At 47.4% G+C, this 19,931-nt stretch overlaps 1 protein-coding gene across 6 annotated transcripts in view; it reads right to left on the bottom strand.

Annotated features, from left to right (window-relative positions):
* Positions 1 to 19,931, bottom strand: part of Ebf4 (EBF family member 4) — a 74,089-nt gene that overhangs the window by 48,601 nt on the left and 5,557 nt on the right. For all 6 annotated transcript variants that reach the window (XR_003843490.1, XR_003843489.1, XM_021192260.2 and 3 more), the window contains 5 exons: positions 14,344 to 14,500; positions 14,044 to 14,107; positions 13,854 to 13,909; positions 12,257 to 12,330; positions 11,193 to 11,261 (listed from right to left, as the gene is read on the bottom strand). Coding sequence is in view for 4 of the 6 variants with exons in the window: in XM_021192260.2 (XP_021047919.1) it covers positions 11,193 to 11,261; positions 12,257 to 12,330; positions 13,854 to 13,909; positions 14,044 to 14,107; positions 14,344 to 14,500 (420 nt within the window). In the remaining 2 variants the exon portion in view is untranslated. The remainder of the gene's footprint in view (positions 1 to 11,192; positions 11,262 to 12,256; positions 12,331 to 13,853; positions 13,910 to 14,043; positions 14,108 to 14,343; positions 14,501 to 19,931) is intronic.

Below are 19,931 nucleotides of genomic sequence, written 5' to 3'. Positions count from 1 at the left end.
AAAAAAAAAAAAAGCCCAATAAAGCAGAAATCATTGTACTGCAAAACAATATACATTAGAAGAAGACTCACAAGGCTAACAGCTTTGTAGAAATAATAAAGGGCTAGAGAAATGGCTCATTAAGAACACTGGCTGTTCTTCCAGAAGACCAAGGTTCGATTCCCAGCATGGGATCTGGGGCTCTCTTCTGGCCTCCACAGGCAGCAGGCACAAGCATGATGTACAGACACACACACACACACACACACACACACACACAACCAAAAAATAAAGCAAAATAGAAATAATTTTAAAATACTTTTTCTTTATTCTTCTTTCATACAATACATCCCAACTGTAGCCTCCCCTCTCTCCCTCCTCTCAGTCGTTCCCCACCTATCCTGTCCCCCAGGTCCACTGCTCTTCCCTGTTAGCTTCAGAAAAGATCAGGCCTCCCAGTGATATCAATGAGCAAAGCATAACAAGATGCAATGACATTAAGCATAAAGCCTTATATTAAGGCTGGCCAAGGCAACCCAGTAGGAGGAAAAAGGTCCCATGAGCAGGCAAACAAGTCAGAGACAGCCCCACCCCACTGTTAGGAGTGCCACAAGAACACCAAGATAAATAACCACAGCATGTCTACGGAGGGCCCAGTGCCACTTCAGTCTCCCTGAGCCCAAGAGAACCCTGAGCTCCACAGCCAAACAGTAGGCAGAGTTTAGGGAACCCTGCAGAAGTGGGGTGGGGAGGGGCAGAGTTTAGGGAACCCTGCAGAAGAGGGAGAGGAAGGCAGAGTTTAGGGAACCCTGCAGAAGTGGGGGGAAGAGACAGAGTTTAGGGAACCCTGCAGAAGAGGGGGAGGAAGGCAGAGTTTAGGGAACCCTGCAGAAGAGGGGGAGGAAGGATTGTAGAAGGCTTGAGTATACCAGGAGAACACAGGATCAATAAAAATAATGTTAAAAAAAAAAAAAAAGAAAAGAAAAAAGAAGCAGAAGTATGGGGGGGCAGGCATTCAATGTACTTCTATAATCCCAGAACTCATGAAGCTGAGGAAGGAGGATGGCTACAAGTTCAAGGCCAGCCTGGGCTACAGAGTGAGGATCAGGAAAGCCAGGGCTGCATACCAAAATCCTGCCTCAAATAAATAAACAAGAAATAAGAAGCACATAATAAAAATGTTGATTTTCAGCAAAACTTAAGGACAAAGACATGGGCTGGAGAGATGGCTCAGCGGTTAAGAGCATCAACTGCTCTTCCAAAGGTCGTGAGTTCAAATCCCAGCAACCACATGATGGCTCACAACCATCCGTAATGAAATCAGATGCCCTCTTCTGGGGTGTCTGAAGACAGCTATAGTGTACTTACATATAATAAATAAATTATTAAAAAAAAAGAAAGACATGACACAAACATGAAAGAGAGAAGGTTCATAGCCAAAAACAGCAGAGATTTCTTTATTTATGGTTTTGTTTTGTTTCTGAGACAGGGTCTCTCTGTTATACAGCTCTGGCTGTATTGGAAGTCCCTATGTGGACTAGGCTGGCCGTCCACCTGCCCGCCTCCAGATTTCTGGGATTAAAGGCAGGCACCTCCATACCCAGCCAACAAATTTTTAAAAAGAATATTATGAACAAGTTTATGGAAACAAATTTGAAAACGTAGGCACAACGCGTAGATTCCTTTAAATGGAAGCTCATCAAAACAGAGAAAGAGGTTTGGGGTGAAGCTTGTGACAGAGCACTTGCCTGGTATGCATGAGGCCCTGGGCTCAGTGAGAAGGAAATGGGAAGCTGAGGTAGCTTTCTGAGCAGTGAAAATAGAGAATCAAACTCAAGACAAGTTCTAACAAAACTTCACAGAATAAATCCAAACTCTTTCAACAAGCAATAAGAAAGAGACCAGAGAAATTTTAATTATTTAAGGCTGGCAAATCGTGGGTCCAAATCACACAGTAAAAAGCAAAGAGGGACACTACTCCTTTGCTGGTGGGATTGCAAACTGGTACAACCACTCTGGAGATCAGTTTGGCGGTTCCTTAGAAAACTGGACATAGTACTACCTGAGGACCCAGCAATACCACTCCTGGGCATATACCCAGAAGATGCTCCAACATGTAATAAAGTAACATGCTCCACTATGTTTATAGCAGCCTTATTTATAATAGCCAGAAGCTGGAAAGAACCCAGATGTCTCTCAACAGAGGAATGGATACAGAAAATGTGGTACATTTACACAATGGAGTACTATGCAGCTATTTAAAACAATGAATTTATGAAAATCTTAGGCAAATGGATAAAAAATATCATTTTGAGTGAGGTAACCCAATCACAAAAGAACACACATGGTATGCACTCACTGATAAGTGGATATTAGCCCAGAAGCTCAGAATATCCAAGATATAATTCACACACTACATGAAGCTCAAAAAGAAGGAAGACCAAAGTGTGGATACTTCAATCCTTCTTAGAAAGGGGAACAAAACACCCATGGAAGGAGTTACAGGACAAAGTGTGGAGCAGAGACTGAAGGAATGACCATCCAGAGACTGCTCCACCTGGGGATCCATCCCATATACCATCACCAAACCCAAACAGTATTGTGGATGCCAACAAGTGCTTGCTGACAGGAGCCTGATATAGCTGTCTCCTGAGAGGCTCTACCAGTGCCTGACAAGTTCAGAGGTAGATGCTCTGAGCTCTTCCCAATGGAAGAGCTAGAGAAAGGACCCAAGGAGCTGAAGGGGTTTGCAGTCCCATAGGAGGACCAACAATATGAACCAACTAGTACCCCCAGAGCTCCCAGAGATTAAACCACCAACCAAAGAGTACACATGGAGAGACCCTTTGCTCCAGCTGCATATGTAGCAGAGGATGGCCTAGTTGGGCATCAATGGGAGGAGAGGCCCTTGGTCCTGTGAAGGCTTGATGCCCCAGTGTAGGGGAATGGCAGGGCCAGGAAGTAGGAGTGGGTGGGTTGAGGAGCGGGGAAGGGGGAAGGGGCTAGGAGTTTTCAGAGGGGAAACCAGGAAAGGGGATAACATTTGAAATGTAAATAAAGAAAATATCTAATAAAAAAAGAGAAGAAATTTATCAAACACAGATGAACATAAAGGCAAGCAGGTTGAACACATGATTGGCAGGACAGGTAGCACAGCAGAGGAAGACAGCAAATCCTCATAGGCCCCCTACACCATTAAGCCACTGGGTATTAAACTGCATTGATGGAGCTGGGGAGATGCTCCGTTGGTAAAGTCCATGGAGCACAAGCATGAGACCCGAATTTGATCCTCACCATCATCTACAAAAGTCATATGACTTTACAGATCACGGACATCTGTAACCCTGGTGGGGGAAGGAGACAGGCAGATCCCTGGACTCATTGGCACATCAGAGACTTGGTGAGAGACTGTCTCAAAAGGTAAGGTGGAAGACATGGAGAAAGACATCAACCTTGACCTCTAACTTCCATATGTGTGCACACAATTAAAAAAAAAGAAAACACAAAAACCTGTTAATGTAATTCAGCACATTAACAGATAAGCAGATTAAAGGGGAAAAGCTACATGATAAACTCAACACACCCAGAGAAAGCAACACTTTAAATTCAACATCCCTCCATGATTAAAATGGAAAACCACCTTTCTTAACTGGATGAAACATGGTAACTCCAGATAGATCCGCTGGAGTTAACATTCTTTGATGTTATTTTGAGAAAGGGTAACCTTGAACTTGTAATGTAGCCAAAGCTAAACCTGAACTGCTGACGTCCTCTCAATTGCCAGAATTGCAGATGTGTTCCATTGTACTATAGCAGTGAGACCTTCAAATCAACAACAGAGCTGGACCTAGTGGTACAGGCCTTCAATCCCAAGTACTTGGAAGGTGGAGGCAGGAGGATCACAAATTCAAGGTCTGCCTGAGATACAGGATGAGGCCAAGGCCAGCGTGAGAAATTTAGTGAGACCCTGTTTCAAAACAAAATGTAAAAAGAGGAATGGGGAGTAAGTCCTGGGAAAAAAGAAGAACCAACCAACGAGATAAAGAGAACCAACCAGATAAATAAATATGTCTACATGACAAGTAGCCAAGGCTACACAGTGAGACAGTATTTCAAAACAAAACAAGAATGCCCATGATAAATCACGCACTGCCATGGACTCTTATACTCTCAAGACTTGGGAGGCTGAGGCTGGAAGATCACAAGTTTGAGGCTAACCTGGGTTATATAGGAAGGCCTGGTCTAAAAAAAAAGAACAAAGCAGCAGTCAGGCAGTGGTGGCACACACCTTTAATCCCAGCACCCAGGAGGCAGAGACACATGGATCTCTGTGGATTCAAGGACAGCCTGGTCTACAAAGTGAGTTCAAGGACAGCTAGGGCTACACAGAAACCCCTGTTTTGAAAAAAAAAAAACAATAAAAATAATATGCAAACAACAAAATAACACTCTTTATAGTGCTTGGTTGCTTGTTTTTTTGACAAGTTCACTTGCAACTGTTACATAGACCAGGCTGACCTCAAGCTTGTAGAATTCTGCCAGTCCCTGCTTCCCCAGTGTTGAGATTAAAGATATGCTCCACCACACCCAGTTTACAATGCTTATGGTACTCAAGGCTGTGCTTGTAGTCCTACACAGTGCAACAAAGCAAGAAAAGCCACATGTAAAAGGCTTGGATAGTTAAAATGGCTGAATAAACTAGCATATGTACAGAAAAGCAAAAGGATCACATGTGAAAATTGGTTGATTATCAGCAAATGATATGTAGGCGTGGTGGGAATGTCATTCTTGGTCAAGAGTCCAGGGGTAACACTGGAGAGAGAGAGGTGGCTCATCAGTTAAGAGCATTGGCTGCTCTTCCAGAGGACCCAGCTTTGGTTCTCTGGCACCCACATGGTGGCTCACAATCATTTGTAATTCCAGTCCCGAAAGATCTGATGTCCTCTCCTGGCCTCCACACACATCATATAGGCAAGACACCTATGCACATAAAATTTCAAAACAAAAGTTGTAGACGTCCATGGCTGGGTAGCTTACGGGCTAGATCAGAGCTTGTTACTGTTTAGCTAAGTGGTGGCCATACTCTCAAAGCGACTTCCACATATTTGTGTTTATCCCCGTAGACCTGGCCTGTCCTTGGCCTTGGACGGAAGCTACCTTTCTGCAGTGGACACCAGTCAGCGCAGCACAGCTGGTCAGAGTGGTAAGAACAAGAGACTGAACCGTCTGCAGGAGGCAGAAAGAATGCAAGAGCTGGAGAAAGGGGCTAATGCTGTCTTTTGGGCGGGATACAGCCACTGTAATCATGAACTCATGGCAGTTACGGCTACCCGCACAAGATCAAGCCACCCCAAATCCTAACACGGATAGGGTAAATGATCTCCAGGCTCCACTCCTTTCTGAGAAGCTACTTGAAGTTGAGCATAGCTGGGAGAAGGAGGATCACTCTTTTTTGATGATCTGTTTCTGGTGTGATTTCCATGTCCCAGTGTGTGTGACCCACACCCCTATACATGTCAGTGAGCTTTTTAAAAAAAGACATGAAGTTGGGGAGTGTTGAAGAGGATTCGGGGAGTGTTGAGGGGGATTCCAGGTGGGTGTGACAAGTTGGGATGGGGAAATTGGGGTAGATATGATCTTATTTTGTTGCACATGTATATAGATTTCTCAATAACAAAGAAAAATTAAAAGTATAATTTAAAATGGATATGAACTATATAAAATGGTCGTGAGAAGGTATGTATGTCTGAGTGGCTCATTCCTTTATGTCTTCAGGTCCTTCCTCAAACACCACCTTCCCAGTTCAGTCTTCTGTGACCACTCCATTTAAAACTGCATGTCTCCATCATTATTGTTTTTATTTGTTCTCATTTCTCTATTTCCTCCAAAAAGACTTCAACTTTATATAAGTAGGGTCTAAAATTTACATAAGAACACAACAGGCCAAAATAGCCAACATTTTCTTGAAAACATATTATTACCTAATTCCCTGTGCTTTCTCCTTCCACAAGGACAAGTATTCTTGTCTGCTTTATTTATTCTTGTATATATAAAGCCTGAAACTCTTCTGGGGGTCTCTTGGTTTTGTCTTCTTGAAGGAAAGAATTCAGTCAAGAGACATAGACAATTGAAGCAGAAGTTTATTTAACAAAATAAGCAAAATAAACACTCTACAAAGAGATTGTAATGGATGACCTCCAGTCAGGAAGCAGCCCACGAGGTTCTGCATTTGGACCTTAAAAGGGTTTTTGTGAGTAATTATGAGGTTAGGCGGCAGATTGATAAAGTCGCCATTTTCCTCCCAAATCAAGGTAGACCAGATCTCCCTTTTAGAGTGTTTGTTCCCATGCTCCTTTAGAAAATCCCTTTAGATAAGTGGGGGTGTCAAAAGTACAGTGCAGGGCTAGAGAGATGGCTCAGAGGTGAAGAGCTCTTGTTGCTTTTATAGAAGACCCAGGTTTGGTACCAAGCACTACATAGTAGCTCACAAGCATCTGTGACCCCAGTTCCAGAGGACCCAATGCCCTCTTCTGACCCCCTCTGGCACCAAGCATGCACTTTGTGCACATACATACACCCACAGACTTTTCAAAAAGACACAATGCAAATTATAATGATGTCAGGCCTTTAGAGAACACAGACCCTCTGTGAATGCACATGTGTGGGAGAATGCCCTCTCTTACCTGAATTTCTGACATAGCTTGAACAACTAAACCGAATTTTCAAGGATGTTTAACCACAAAGGCATTCTGACTGGCAGGAGACACAGTAGCCACAGTTTTCCTTAGGTACCTTATCTTGAGTTCCTTGTCTACCTGGTATCAGAATCTGGTACATATACTATCTACCTAGGGTCTGGTACACAGTGCTGTTCCACAACGATTGAATAAATGAGTAAAATCAGTAACTATATGTGACTTAAAATTATACAACCTAGCTGGGCAGTGGTGCCGCACACCTTTAATCCTAGCACTCAGGAGGCAGAGGCAGGTGTGGATTTCTGAGTTCGAGGCCAGCCTGGTCTACAGAGTGAGTTCCAGGACAGTCGGGGCTACACAGAGAAACCCTGTCTCAAAAAATCAAAACAACAACAACAAAAAAAGTTAAACAACCTTACTGAAAGGCATTAAAAACGGTTGTAAAATGGGCAAATAGATTATATTTATTGTAATATTACTCAAAAGATATTACACACTAAGTAGTGTGTATGCATTGGTGTAAGGAATTATCCAAGCAGATTCTAAAATTTGCATGAAAACACAAAAGGCCTAAATGTCTAGTATTCTTTTGAAAAACAATTAGGGAAAGGGAGGGAATTGCCCTATATACTTTTGCTACATCATCACCATCGTCATCATCAATCTATAATGATTAAAACACTAAGAGGTCACTAAAATCAAATGGGGACTGTGTGTGGCAAACACCTGCTGTCCCAGCACTGTACCAGGGAGGAGGTAAAAGGATGTCAAGTTCAGCAGCAGCCTGGGCTACTCAGTTTCTCAAAAATAACAAATAAACAAGCAAACAAACAAGAAAAGAACACAAATAATTGAAAAAGAAAAATAGAAGCCAGGCATGGTAGCACATGCCTTAAATCCCAGCACTTGGGAGGCAGAGGCAGGCAGATCTTTAGGAGTTCAAAGCCAGCCTAGTCTACGTATCTAGTTTCAGGCCAGCCAGAGCTACACAGTAAGACCTAGTCTCAAAACAACAGCAATACAAACAAACAACAACAATGAACACAACTCTCACTACACAACATATTGTTTAGCGATTACACAATCTGTGATAACTTAATTAAGAATTAACGAAGTCACACTTATCTTCACCTGAGGACTAGATAGTGGTATGAAACAGGAAAGAACCAGGCGTAGTGAGGTGAGTTTTTTAGTTTTGTTTATTTTTGTTTAGTGGAACCTCCTAGTTGTGGTCTCTAACTGTCCTGTAGAAGTTTCCCAACTACTGGGATAGTAGGTATGTTCTACCACACACGGCCCCGGGGGGGGGGTCTTCTTTTGTTGCTGCTCTGAGACAAAGCATCTATGTAGCCCTAGCTCTATGGGTCATCCCTCTGCCTCTGTCTCCTGAGCGCTGAGATCACAGGCACGCACCACAATGCCCGTCACTCAGTGGTGTTGTTTTTTAATGTTCCACTTGTCTATCAGTACATTCACGGGTATGTACGATTATTATGTTTAGTGATTTTTATTTTATTTTTCTATTGTATGTATCATATAGAATATAATATTTTTTCTTTTAAAAATTTGCTTTATCTGGAGTGTTTGCCTGCACGTATGTATGTATACCGTGTGTGTGCCTGGTGTGAAAAGATGGTGTTGGATCCCCTGAAACTGGAGTTATTGATGATAGTAAACCATCATGTGGGTGCTGGGAACTGAACCCAGGCCTCTGAGTGCTCTTAACCACTGAGGCATCTCTCCAACCCCATAGGACAAACTCCACAAGTAATCTTAGGGATGAGGGTGTGGCTCAGCAGTGGAGTACCTCAGTAGTATCCAGGAGGCCCTGGGTTCATTCTTAGCATCTCCAGAATAAAATAAAATAAAATGACGTTTGTACAAAAGCCTTTCTAAATGTAACAAAAAGACCGGACAAAGCGTACCACAAGCACAGTTCAAAGACAACAGCCAAATAGAGCCAATACGGACAAACATACGAAAGGACTGACCAACTTCCTTCAGATACATCACTACGAAACGCCAACTCTTAGAGAAAAACTAGCACAAACCGTAAACAGACCGTTAGGAGAAACACGGGGGTATGCTCAGCAGAGAACGAGAAACGGAAGTCGCTGGGCGACCACTACTCGGCCCCTGACAGAGACGGAGAAGTAGGGGAGCCATTGCTTGTAGCAGTCATCTGTCAGCCTTACGCTGCCTGTGGTCCTTGGAGCTTTGGCTCCTCAGTCGCTGTCTACAACCTGGGTGCTGCTCTTCTACACCATCTGTGATGGTTTTAATGGCAATACAGGTTTCTCCTACTGATACTCTCCCTACCCCATTTCTCGGGCATTTTCTTCCTCTGTTGACATTGCTCCCCCCAAGCCTCCACTCCCACTTCTCTGGCCACATGTTACTAATAAATTCAACCATAAAATACCCCCACCTATGGTGCTCCACCTTCCAGCCCTCCCCCAACTTCCAGCTTAACTCCATCTGCCCAGTCACCCATCTCTGATGATTCTTCGACCCTATCAGAACCCACCTTCTCTCTCCAAAAGCCCCTCCTCAGTCAGCTTGAGTCCCATCTCATCTCTGTAATGCCATCTTGCATACACCTTTAGCTTTCTTACCACCCCAGCTTTCATCGTGCTCAGCTGGCAAGCCCTTTCCTGGGCTCACACAGTGACTTTCCTGTTCTGTGCCCACACCTAGACAACCATTTCACCCCCCTAGTGTCTCCCTCTCCATCTTCATCCTCAGCTTCATCCTTCCTTCTTCACAGAGAAAACAAAGCAGTCATGAAATAAATCCAAAAAGCAATTGGCAGAGAATGTCAGCAAGCTCCCGCACTAACTCACTTCATGTCCTGTCTTCCCCACTGCTTCCCTGACCAGTGGCCAGAGTCCCCAGATAAAACCAGCACATCAACCTGTGCACTTTAGCCTTCGTCTTTGGCTAACTGCAGGACATTACCATAGAAACCCCCTTCTCTTCCTTGCATACTGAGGTCTCTCAGCATATCACACGCTTTCTCTTGCCCTTACCTACACTGCTCCACCCTGCTTTTCTGACCCCTTCAGGGTTGCTCTGTGCCTGTTTCTGAACTCTCCGACCCCACTCTCTTTACGCTGTAGGGACTGAGTGATGTCCTGGCTGGATGTGTACTGCCTACACGGAAGCATCAGGACCCCAGTAGCTCAGTCCCACACGAGTGCCAAAGCTTTTCCCAGGTAAGGATCACAGGGATGGAAAGCCTTCCTTGGGTCTGAGTTCGAATGCTGACAGTGTGTGCAGAGCCCCCACACCACTCCCACTACCTACTGTTCACTGAAGACTGCTCCCCTTCAGAGATTGCTCCTCCTGAGGTTAGCTAAGCCCGCCTCCTTGTTCAGCTAGATGTAACAACCCTGCCTGCTTGTTCTTCTGCATGATAAAACCTCAGCTCCTTGCTCAGCTGTGTGCAGTGACCCCACACCCCTGATGAATTGTCTATGATGAACACACAGAGTCTCCTCTATCAGACTGAGTTTTTCTGTGTGTCTCCCTTTACTCCCTTGCTGCCCCGGTTAAGTCAATCCCCAGAGCTGTGCAAGGACTTAGCAATGCACCTCAACTCCACTGAAAAACTCCTGTTGAGGTCTTCGGTGTCTAATGATCAGGTGATGAGCAAGCAGTATGTGCTGTAGCTGCCCACTGCCCAGTCCTTGGCGCATTCTCTGATCTAAGCTCCAGGACACAGCACTGCCCTGACATTACTCTTACCTCACTCTGACAGCTTCTATTTATTCTCTGTTGCTGGTTCTACATCTCCAGGACTCTGGATAAGGGACACCTCAGGTCTAGCCCTTAGAACTCTCCTGTCTTCTGTCAACACTCATTCCCCATCTCAGCCATTTACATTTGTATCCACAGCTCTCCCCTTCCTCTAGGGTGGCCTTCGGCTTCTTTGTAAACCTCCCATCCGGGTGCTTGGTTAGCCGACTTGTGGCTACAACCAAGCTAATATTTCACCCTGCTGCAAACCTGCTCTCTTCCAAATCTGCTTCCTAATGAGCTCGCTGTCCCAACGACCAGATCTGAGACCTTGCAGCCATCTGCGAATACCATCTCTCTACCTTTGCATTTTCTCTCCTTAGATAACGAGATCCAGACCCTAAGACAGGTGTGGCAGTGCACTTCATACTCCTAGCACCCAGAGGAGCTGGCCAACAGTGGAGATCAGCAGCGCTGAGCCCGCAGCAGCTCCACTCTCTGGACTCTCTCCTTAGATGTTCTTCACCATCTTTGCCCACCCCCCTGTCATTCCCTTGTTCTTCCCTGGCTCCCTTGATAAAGGAGTTGGGGACCGAAGCTCTAGGAAGCTTGTCATAAGGACTTCCCTCAGAGGGCCATGACTGTCATTTCTCTGATCCCTTACGAGGTCTCACTGGCCTCAGAGCCATACACATAGCACCTTAGGGAACCTCTCTGCTTCCACCTGTCCACGGTTTGCTTAGTGACTCAATCCAGGTGCCCTCCCCATGCCTGTACCTGTCAATAATGACTGGATCAGAAGGCGTCTCATTCCGGTTACCACAGCTCTTGCGGTCACAGCACCGGCTGAAGGAAAGATAAAGAAAGACAGAAAGAAGTGGTGGAAGAAAGAGAGTTAGGGGTGGGATGTGGGTGTGGGGTGTGGGGCGCCCCAGTGAGGACTCAGGGGGTGGGATGTGGGCATGGGGTGCGGGGCACCCCAGTGAGAACTCAGATGATCTGTTCTGTGTGTAGAATTCTTATTCCCCCAGGGACTTGGGGGAGAAAGCTAGCGTGGGTCTTGGCAGCCTAGTTCTAGGGATAATGTTGGTCATGAAAGCCGTGTGCCACCAAGCAGTGGCTCACCTACGTCAGTGTCTCTTGGATGATTACCAGTAAACCTATGTATGGCCGCACCCTGACCTGGACAGAGCCCGCACTGCAGAGGTTTTCTCTAGCTTTTTTGTTTGTTTGTTTGTTTGCTTGCTTTGAATTTCCTTCCAAGGGTGGCCACTGTCTCAACTACATGTTTTTAAACATGATTTTCCTTTCCGTTTATCAGGAGCTGTCACTGAGGCACTGTCGGACTGGAATATCCAGGGAAGCCCTTCAGGAAATGCTCTAGAGTAAAGGAAGGGGGAGTTAAGAACCAAGCCCTCCTCCCCACCCCCAGTTTATCTACCACAGAGTTGCCTGGCAATTCTCACTTCTAGGCAGCTAGATTTCTTCCACCAGGCCCCTTAGCAAATCCCAGCCCAACCTATGTGTGCCCATCTTCCCAGAGAGCTACTCCCCAGAGCTTTGTTAGCTAAGCTTCCTTTAGCAGTAGGAGGCTTCTTTTGCAAAAACACTTAGAGAAGTCACATAAACAGGCCAGGCTAATGGGGCCTCAAGGAGCCTCTCTTCTGCCCATGCTGTGCCTAGGGAGTTCACCACTCCCCTGCCCAGGCTTCCCCAGGGAACTGGAGGTGTTGTGAAGTAGGAGCAGGGCCTGACAGGGGATCTGAGCTACATCTGACAAGGAGGTACACCGCTCATCAATGTCAAGGTACATTTTGGGTGACACTACCCATCCACCTTACCTGCACATGATCTCATGGGTGAGCAGCACTCGGCACATCTCAGGATTCTTGTCCTGTCCCTCATAGATGATAGCCTGGGGAGGAGGAAGTGTGGCGGCTCTAGGGGAAGGAGGCTCCTCTCAAGTCCCCATGGCAAGCACAGATGAGCCTGTAGGTCTGCCTAGGAGAGGTCCTACCCCAAGAAAGATCCTGCCCTCTGCCTGGGTGCAAGGCAGGAACCTGAAGCCTAGCTGCTCAGGTGGAGGAGAGCCTCCTACCCTCAAATAGGACCATTGGCTAGGTAGCAAGAACCTCACCAGGTCTGCAGGTTCCCTGCTGGTGGAGCAGACAGGTTCCTGGTCCCACCCTGCATCATGTTCCTCCCCTTACCACCTTCTTAGCATCTACCCCTTTGCAGGCTGGTCCATGCTTATGATGGGCTTCTGGTCATGTATATGGAACCTCTCAGCAATTCCTGGTGACTAATAACACAGGCCACTAAGCTGCCTCTCCATACCTCCCTAACAGTTCCCATGTGCAAACGAGTGTGTCGCCCTTGGATTATCGATCCCCTCTTTCCCAGTCTCTGTCCTAAACAAGAAGTGGGCTTCCCAACTGTAAGTCTGGCTTCTTAGTCTATTAGCCCCTGGGCCTTCCAGCCTTCCTGTTTGTAGGTCCTTTTCTCTGTAGGCTCCCACGCTCATTAGCCACCCAGTCCCACTGCCTTTGCTTGGTGCGCCTCTCCTATCACAGTGACTGAGAGCTTTGTGGATATAGGCCATTCTGCTCTGCTTTGGGACCAGGACTAGGTGAGGCTGCTAGAGGCACTTGTCCATACAAGAGCATGCAAGTTGCCATGTTTCATCCCAGGCCCTAATCTGACTCCTTTAAAACTCAAGCCCCTCCTCCCGTCATGTCTCTGAAGCCCTGGGACTCGGGCTACCTCCCAGCATGCAGCAGGTTTGTCCCTTTGAGCTGCTTGTGCCAGCCCTGAGCCTCCTTCCTGGAACCAGCCTATCAATGAGGTGCTGAGTATCTGCAGGACAGGCTCTGGGACCGCACACAGGTCTCTTTTCCATCCCTTACCCCCACCCGGGGGTGCCCATCCCCCTTTGCAGTTAGTGATGATGTTAGTGGACTTTTTCTTGAGAATTGCTCTCAGTGGAGTTGCCTGTAATGTGTGCCTTAGGCATGGTCCCTAGCCAGTGGCTGACTGATGGAGGACAGAAAACGCTGCCCCCTGCTTTCAGGGCACCGACTCTGGTGCTGTTTCTATTCCAGTGATCCCTGTGGATTAGGCTGGGGCTGGGCTCTGCCTGAGACTACCTGCTTGCTGGGTATCTCTCCCTGCCCTGCTCCCTTTCCTCGCCTCCTGAGGAGTTTTCTCCCTCCTCACCAATGAACTACACAGCCCCGATTCTGTGTCTAAGACCGGGTTGTTAGGGAATATGACTTTTTTCTATTCTACTGAATAGAAAAAGCACAATCCTCTGGCCACAGGCAGGGAGCTGGGAGAGCCACACCAGTGAGTAAAGGCACGGGAAAGATGGAGAGGGGCTAAGGTTGTTCACTCAAGTCAAGCCTTAAATGGGCCCCAACAGGCCCCAGGCTGGCTCACCTGCTTCGACATGGAGTCAATAAGGCGCACGTAGAGGTCTTGCTCTGTCCGAAGTCCTAGGGTGGGAGGGCAGAAAGAGCTTGCTGTCAGGGGAGCGCGCGGATGCCTCGGATGGCTATACCCATACCCTCCCAGGTCCCGAGCGGGCGCGACGAGTCTCAGGATGCTGCAGTACCCAGGCTCGGCTTACCATTATTATACACCAGCCGAAGGCGGTAATGGATCCCGTTGTTTGTCTTTTCCGTCCCAGGCTCCTGCAAGGATAAAACGGAAGGGTGTTCAAGGGTTCAGTGCCTTCAACCTCCTTCACCCACACCCTCCACTCTAACCCCATGGTCCTTCTTTGCCTTCCAGCCACTCATCCATCCTTTCCCACACATCTACCATTTATCCACTCATCTTCCCCAGTGTTCGAGTGAACGTGGCAGGGTCCCTGAAGCCCTCCCATCGCTCCCAGCACTAGTCCCAGGCCAGCCCATGAGCCTCTCACTCGATCCTTTTCCACGAAGTCGATGAAGGCTGTGCGCTCCACCTCCACGGGCTGCCCCTGCCGGTCGTACATGGCCAGCACGAAGTGGAAGAAGTTGGACTTCCTGAGGTTGGAGGGGGGCTGCTTTTCAAAATGTGCTCTTGCCAGGCCCACGCCACTGTCGGAGGAAAGGAACTGGAAACCCACTGGAAGGGGCCTCCGGGGAGAAAGACCCCAGCGGCTCTGACCAGGGGTAGGCTTTGACATGCCAAGCGTTTGGGCAAGGACCATACCCGCTCCATAAAGAGCCCTATAGCACCAAGGTTGCCCTAGCTTCCTTGAGAAGTACGAACACGCAGGTGCTGACAGGCATTCTGACAGGCTCTCCCAACTGCAGGCTTCTCCCATATTTAGGAAGGTTCATATCTCAAGTCAAGTGTATAAACTATAAATGAATTCACTATACTATCCAGAGGCATTTAGGAGTGTGTATTACAACATCAAGAAGTACCTGGGCAGTTCTGAAATGAATGTCCCACTGAACCCCAGCTTACAACTAGGGTTTGACTGAGACTACAGCACTGCCTACTACATGATGTTCATCAGACTACCAGGGATGCTGCACAGCTCCAGGCTATTTAGTCTGCCTATCTTAGACCTTGGGCTATGGGTATAGATGGGGAATACCCTCTCTGGGTCCAGAGGGCATGTACAGAGGACTCCGGCTTCAAGACAGCATGGCTTCTGAGCAAGAGCATCTCCCAGCTTGGCCTTATGAAAGGCTTGCTCCTGGCCTTTCAGAAACCATGCTCAGAAGCAAGGAGGAAGAGAAGAACGAGGTCTCATTTACCAGATCGCCCCTGAACTCTGTAACACGCAGTATGCAGTAATGGAAGTAAACGCCTGGAAGAGGACAGAATCACAGGCAGAGAGTGGAACAAGGGTCAGAGTGTGAGTACCCTTGGCTCCGAATGTCACCATGTAAAAAAAATGAAGCAAAGAAGGAGAATATTGTTTTGGGTGGGTTGTGTTGATTTGTTCATCTGTGCAGTGTTTTGGTTTTGTCTTGTTTTATGATTGTTGGTTTTTGAGATAGGTCTCACTCTGTAGTCTAGGCTAGCCTGGAACTCACTATGTAGTTCAGGCTGGCCTCAAACTTGCTGTGATCTTCCTGCCTCAGCCTCCCAAGTGCTGGGATTATGATATGAGCCACCATACCTGGCAAAAAACCACAAAGGATAATAACTCTTCTGTGGGATCCGAGGAGAAACTTACAGGGACTCTGGCCTTCCCAGAAGCCTCGGGGAGTAAGTATATACTCACTAACTGGAAGGGGGAAAGAGAAGAACAAGTAGCCAAGAAATATTTGCAAGGGCAAGTGTCAGTGGATCAGACGTCACAAAGTGAAATACTGGGGGGGGGGGCAGGGGGGATGCAGCTCGGTGGGAAGAAGGAAGCCCTAGGCTCAATACCCAGGGCCACATAACACCAGGGTTGGTAGTGCACACCTGTAATCCCAGGACTCTGGAGGTGGGGACAGGAAGACTGGAAGTGCATCCTTGGCTACATAGGGAGCTGAAGGTGAGCATGAGATACAGGAGACTCTGTCTCAAAATAATTAGCGAGACAAGGAGAGAAAGGAGGAAACATAAATAAAAGGGGGTGGGACTAGGGGGATGCCTCGGTGCTTAACACGCCTGTCATGTGAATGTGAGGACCTCATAGCCCCAGAACCCACACAAACACTGTCAATATTAAAAGGGCAGGAACAGGGGTACCCATAACAAGCTGGCTGGCTAGCCTAGCCATTTTGATAAGCTCTGGATTCAACTGAAAGACCCTGCCTCAACGAGTAAGCTGGAGAATGACCAAGAAAGACTCCAAGGAAGACAACAATGACGCACCTCCTCATGTGGACATATGCATGTGTTCCCCTCACCTTTGCTCCGACGCATACAAAGATGCATGTGCGCACACACTGTGTACACATACTCATGATGGTATAAAGCGAGGAGAAAAGCTTGCATTGGAGGTTCCTGCCAGACTGTGGAGGAATATGAACACTAGGAAAAGAAGTTTAGACTTTCTTCTCTAGAGGTGTCCCAAAGCACGCTTCTTACAGGTTCTCTGTCCTCCTCCCTAGAAAAGAGTGCTGTGACCACACTGCTGAGAAATGTGGTTCACACTGAAGGCCTTTGGACATCCTGCAAAAATAATGGTGCTTCAGCTGGCTCAGGCTAGCACGTCCCATACATTCAGTACCTAGACTCCAAGATGATGGTTCCCAATGTGCTTTAGCAGGTTCCTCTCCTGTGTTTCTGCTGATCCGTGTAGCCAATAGAATCTAACAAAAATGATAGCACGTGACTTCTACATTTTAGGTCGTGAGAGCATTGTAGACTCTGCCTTGTTCTTTTTCTGGCTCATTACACAGGGGACGTTAGCTTCCATTAAAAACCAACGCCCAGGACTAGGGAGATGTCTCAGTTGGCAAAGCATGTGTGTCACAAGCATGAGGACCCCAGTTTGGACCCCCTAGAACCAACATAAAAAGCAGGACATGGTGCTATAGGGTGGGAAACAGACAGGTGATCCCTGGGCCATGCTGACCACTTGGTGAAGTTCCAGGTTAATGGGAGACCCTGTCTCAACCAGAAGGAGAAAGGTGTATGACGAATGACATGAGGCTGTAAATGAATATGCGCGCACGCGCGCGCGCGCACACACACACACACACACACACACACACACACACATACACACACCAGCATCCCAGATGCCCATCAGGCTACTGTGACAATGACTACCAGATTCATTGCTGTTTAATATTTCCTTCCACATAATTTAAAGTCAGGAGCCACGGAGATATCTCAACGGGTAAAAGGCCTGTTGCTGCCGAGTCTGATAACCTGAGTTCCATCCTAGGATCCTGCGTGGTAGGAGAGGGTCAACCCCCACCAGCTGTCCTCTCATCTCTGTAAATGCGCCACGGCGCCCATAAGCACCGCCCGCAACAAATAAATAAACACAAGTACACTTTTATTTTAATTTTATAAAATGAACTTACTGTTTTCTTTGGCTTCACACTAGGCCGTAGTATCTAGGCTGTCAGATGAGACGAATGCTATGCTTTCATACTGAATATAGCAAATAATAAAGCCAAGTGTTCTTCCTCCTGGATGCATTCGTGGGAGAGGCCACGGGAATGGGTGATGACGGAAGGTGCCCAACACTCTTCCCCACCAGAAGTTCCCTCTCCAGGGTCTGGTCCTCTCTCCATTCTTCCCTGTTCCCACCAGCTAGGTGGCAGTCCTTTCAAGTGGGGACTTGACCACCCTCTGTCAGCTTCTCAACCTGGCTGAGAGGCAGGGAGGCCTGAAGAGCTTTTGATCACAGCAGGTCTCTGATTACTATGGATGAATATGCTAATGAGAGATCAACTCTGAGCTCCACCCTCCCGCTTCCAAGCCCAGCTTAGCTTGAACTCTGTCTGCCAGGGATGGTTTCAAGAACCACTGAGTGGAAAAGATGATGGAAGGGGGTGGCCTTGTAGAGCAATTCCATCACTGCTGTTCTTTATTCTTCTGAGTCTGACAGGCTCTCAGGCAGTGGGAAGAGAGGAGACAGAAAGGCCTTGGCAGAGGAGAAGTGCATACTGAGAAAGTACAGAATCCCCAAGTCACTCAGTAGGCCTTTTCTATGCAGAAGCCCTTGTCTGGCTCAGGGGTTCTAAACTGGTGCAAAGGGAACTGTTAGTGACCCCAGCTTCCTATCCTATCCCAGTCCTTTTGGCAAATTTTACCCAGTCCAAATACTGTCTATCCCATGCTCCTGTTGGTCTCCTGATCCTATTGGTCTCCTATGGGTTTCCCTAAACCTTGGGCCAAACTCTCCATACTGGGCCTGCCTTCCCTGTGGAACAGGATTACTTGGGAGACAGAAAGAACACCAAGATTAGGGAAGGGGAAAGGCAGCAGGTTCTCACAGGGGGTATGGATCAGTATCTAGTGCTAGGGGTGAGACATAGAGACACTGAGCCACCTCACATGGCCCACTACACAGCACCATCTCACTTAGCCTGGCTCTGTTCCTCCTAAGGCAGCCCAGAGTAGCACTGAACTCTCTGTCCCTTGCTCACAGCCTTCCATGGGGCAGCACTGACTAGTTAACATTTCCATCATCGTGAACGACCACAGAACAGTATTAATGACAGTCTTAGTCCCCTTCAGATCAAGGATGGCCAATTAAATGGGAAGACCCCCTGCTAGGTCCATTCTCTCTCCTTGACTGGGAAGTCTCTAGTTTACCTCAGTCATGCATTAGCTAATTAGCATTGAGATAAAATGAGAAAAGATTTTGCTGCAAAGAATCACATATTTTCTATGTGCATGACACAGAATACGACAAGGAATATGCTGTACAGAGGACAGAAAGCAAAAGGAGACAGAAGCAGGCTGACCCGCGTCTTCCTTCCATCCCTAGCAGTCTCTATTGTTCCTGTGCCTGGAACAGCCGTAGGTGATCAGCACCTGTTACACAGAACTGCAAGCTACAGAGGGAGAAACCCAGAGAGGAGGAAGGGAGACATTTCTTTTCTCTTCACCCCCTTGGGAGAAGCTGCTGCTCTTGTAATTAGAAAACAAACCACAGTTAAAGAACAGAAACAGAGACATACTGTAACCACGCACAAAGTACCCAGGGGTCTGACAGTCCCCATGGCCACATCCTGGACACGAGTGCTCTCTGCTCAGAGAGAGAGAGATACAGATGAAGGCCAGTATCTCTGGCTGTGTGCTCTCCAACGTGGAGTTGTCCAAGACAACCTCCAGAGGTGGAGAGAAACTTGGGGCTGTCTACTGATGCATATTATTTATCTAAAAGAAAGAAAGATGGAGGGATGGAGGATGGAGCCCCTGAATCATGGAGGGACAAGTGTCTCATTTATGTTCTCCTGGAAGCAGAGAACTCCCCCAGGGTGAAAAACCCACATAGCAACAGCTTGTTGGATTGATTCCAAGAACCTCAGGAATGGCAGGAGACAAAGGCAAGAAGGTAGCCCATCGAGCTAGCACTGTAGGCAGCCACAGTGCACAGCCACAGAGTCTACAGAGAACAATAGAAACATGGTCAGGGACTCAGTACTCCAGCAACTCTAGGTAGGCATTGCCACCTTTTAAGTCAACACCCCCTCCCCTCCAGATTTATTGTATTTATGTGTATTCCCCTGTACATATGCATTTGTGTGCCCAAAAAGGCCAGAAGAGGGTGTATTCGAACCTCCTGATGTGGGGGGCTGGAATTCAAACTATGGCGCTATCTTCACTACGGAGCCATCTTTCCAGCTTCTACTGCTCTGTTTTTCTCCTGTGCTCGAGGCTGCCACGTGGCCTCATAGGCAGAACAAGCTCTAGCCTCCTAAGCGAGTCTTCAAGCATTAGTAAGCAGATGCTGACTGAGGTAGACCCTTTACCAACCAAAGGGACTAAGAAGATGAGAGTGGGTTTCAACTGTCAGCCGCTCAGAAGTACGATATGAGGGAAGCCAGCAGAACTTTAGCTCCTGGGGCCTAAGGGCAACTCTGCAGGCCCCAGGTTTACGATGGATGCAGG

This window comes from Mus pahari, chromosome 3 (assembly GCF_900095145.1).
Source record: "Mus pahari chromosome 3, PAHARI_EIJ_v1.1, whole genome shotgun sequence".
Lineage (NCBI taxonomy): Eukaryota > Metazoa > Chordata > Mammalia > Rodentia > Muridae > Mus > Mus pahari.
This window is presented reverse-complemented; position numbering and strand designations above follow the sequence as displayed.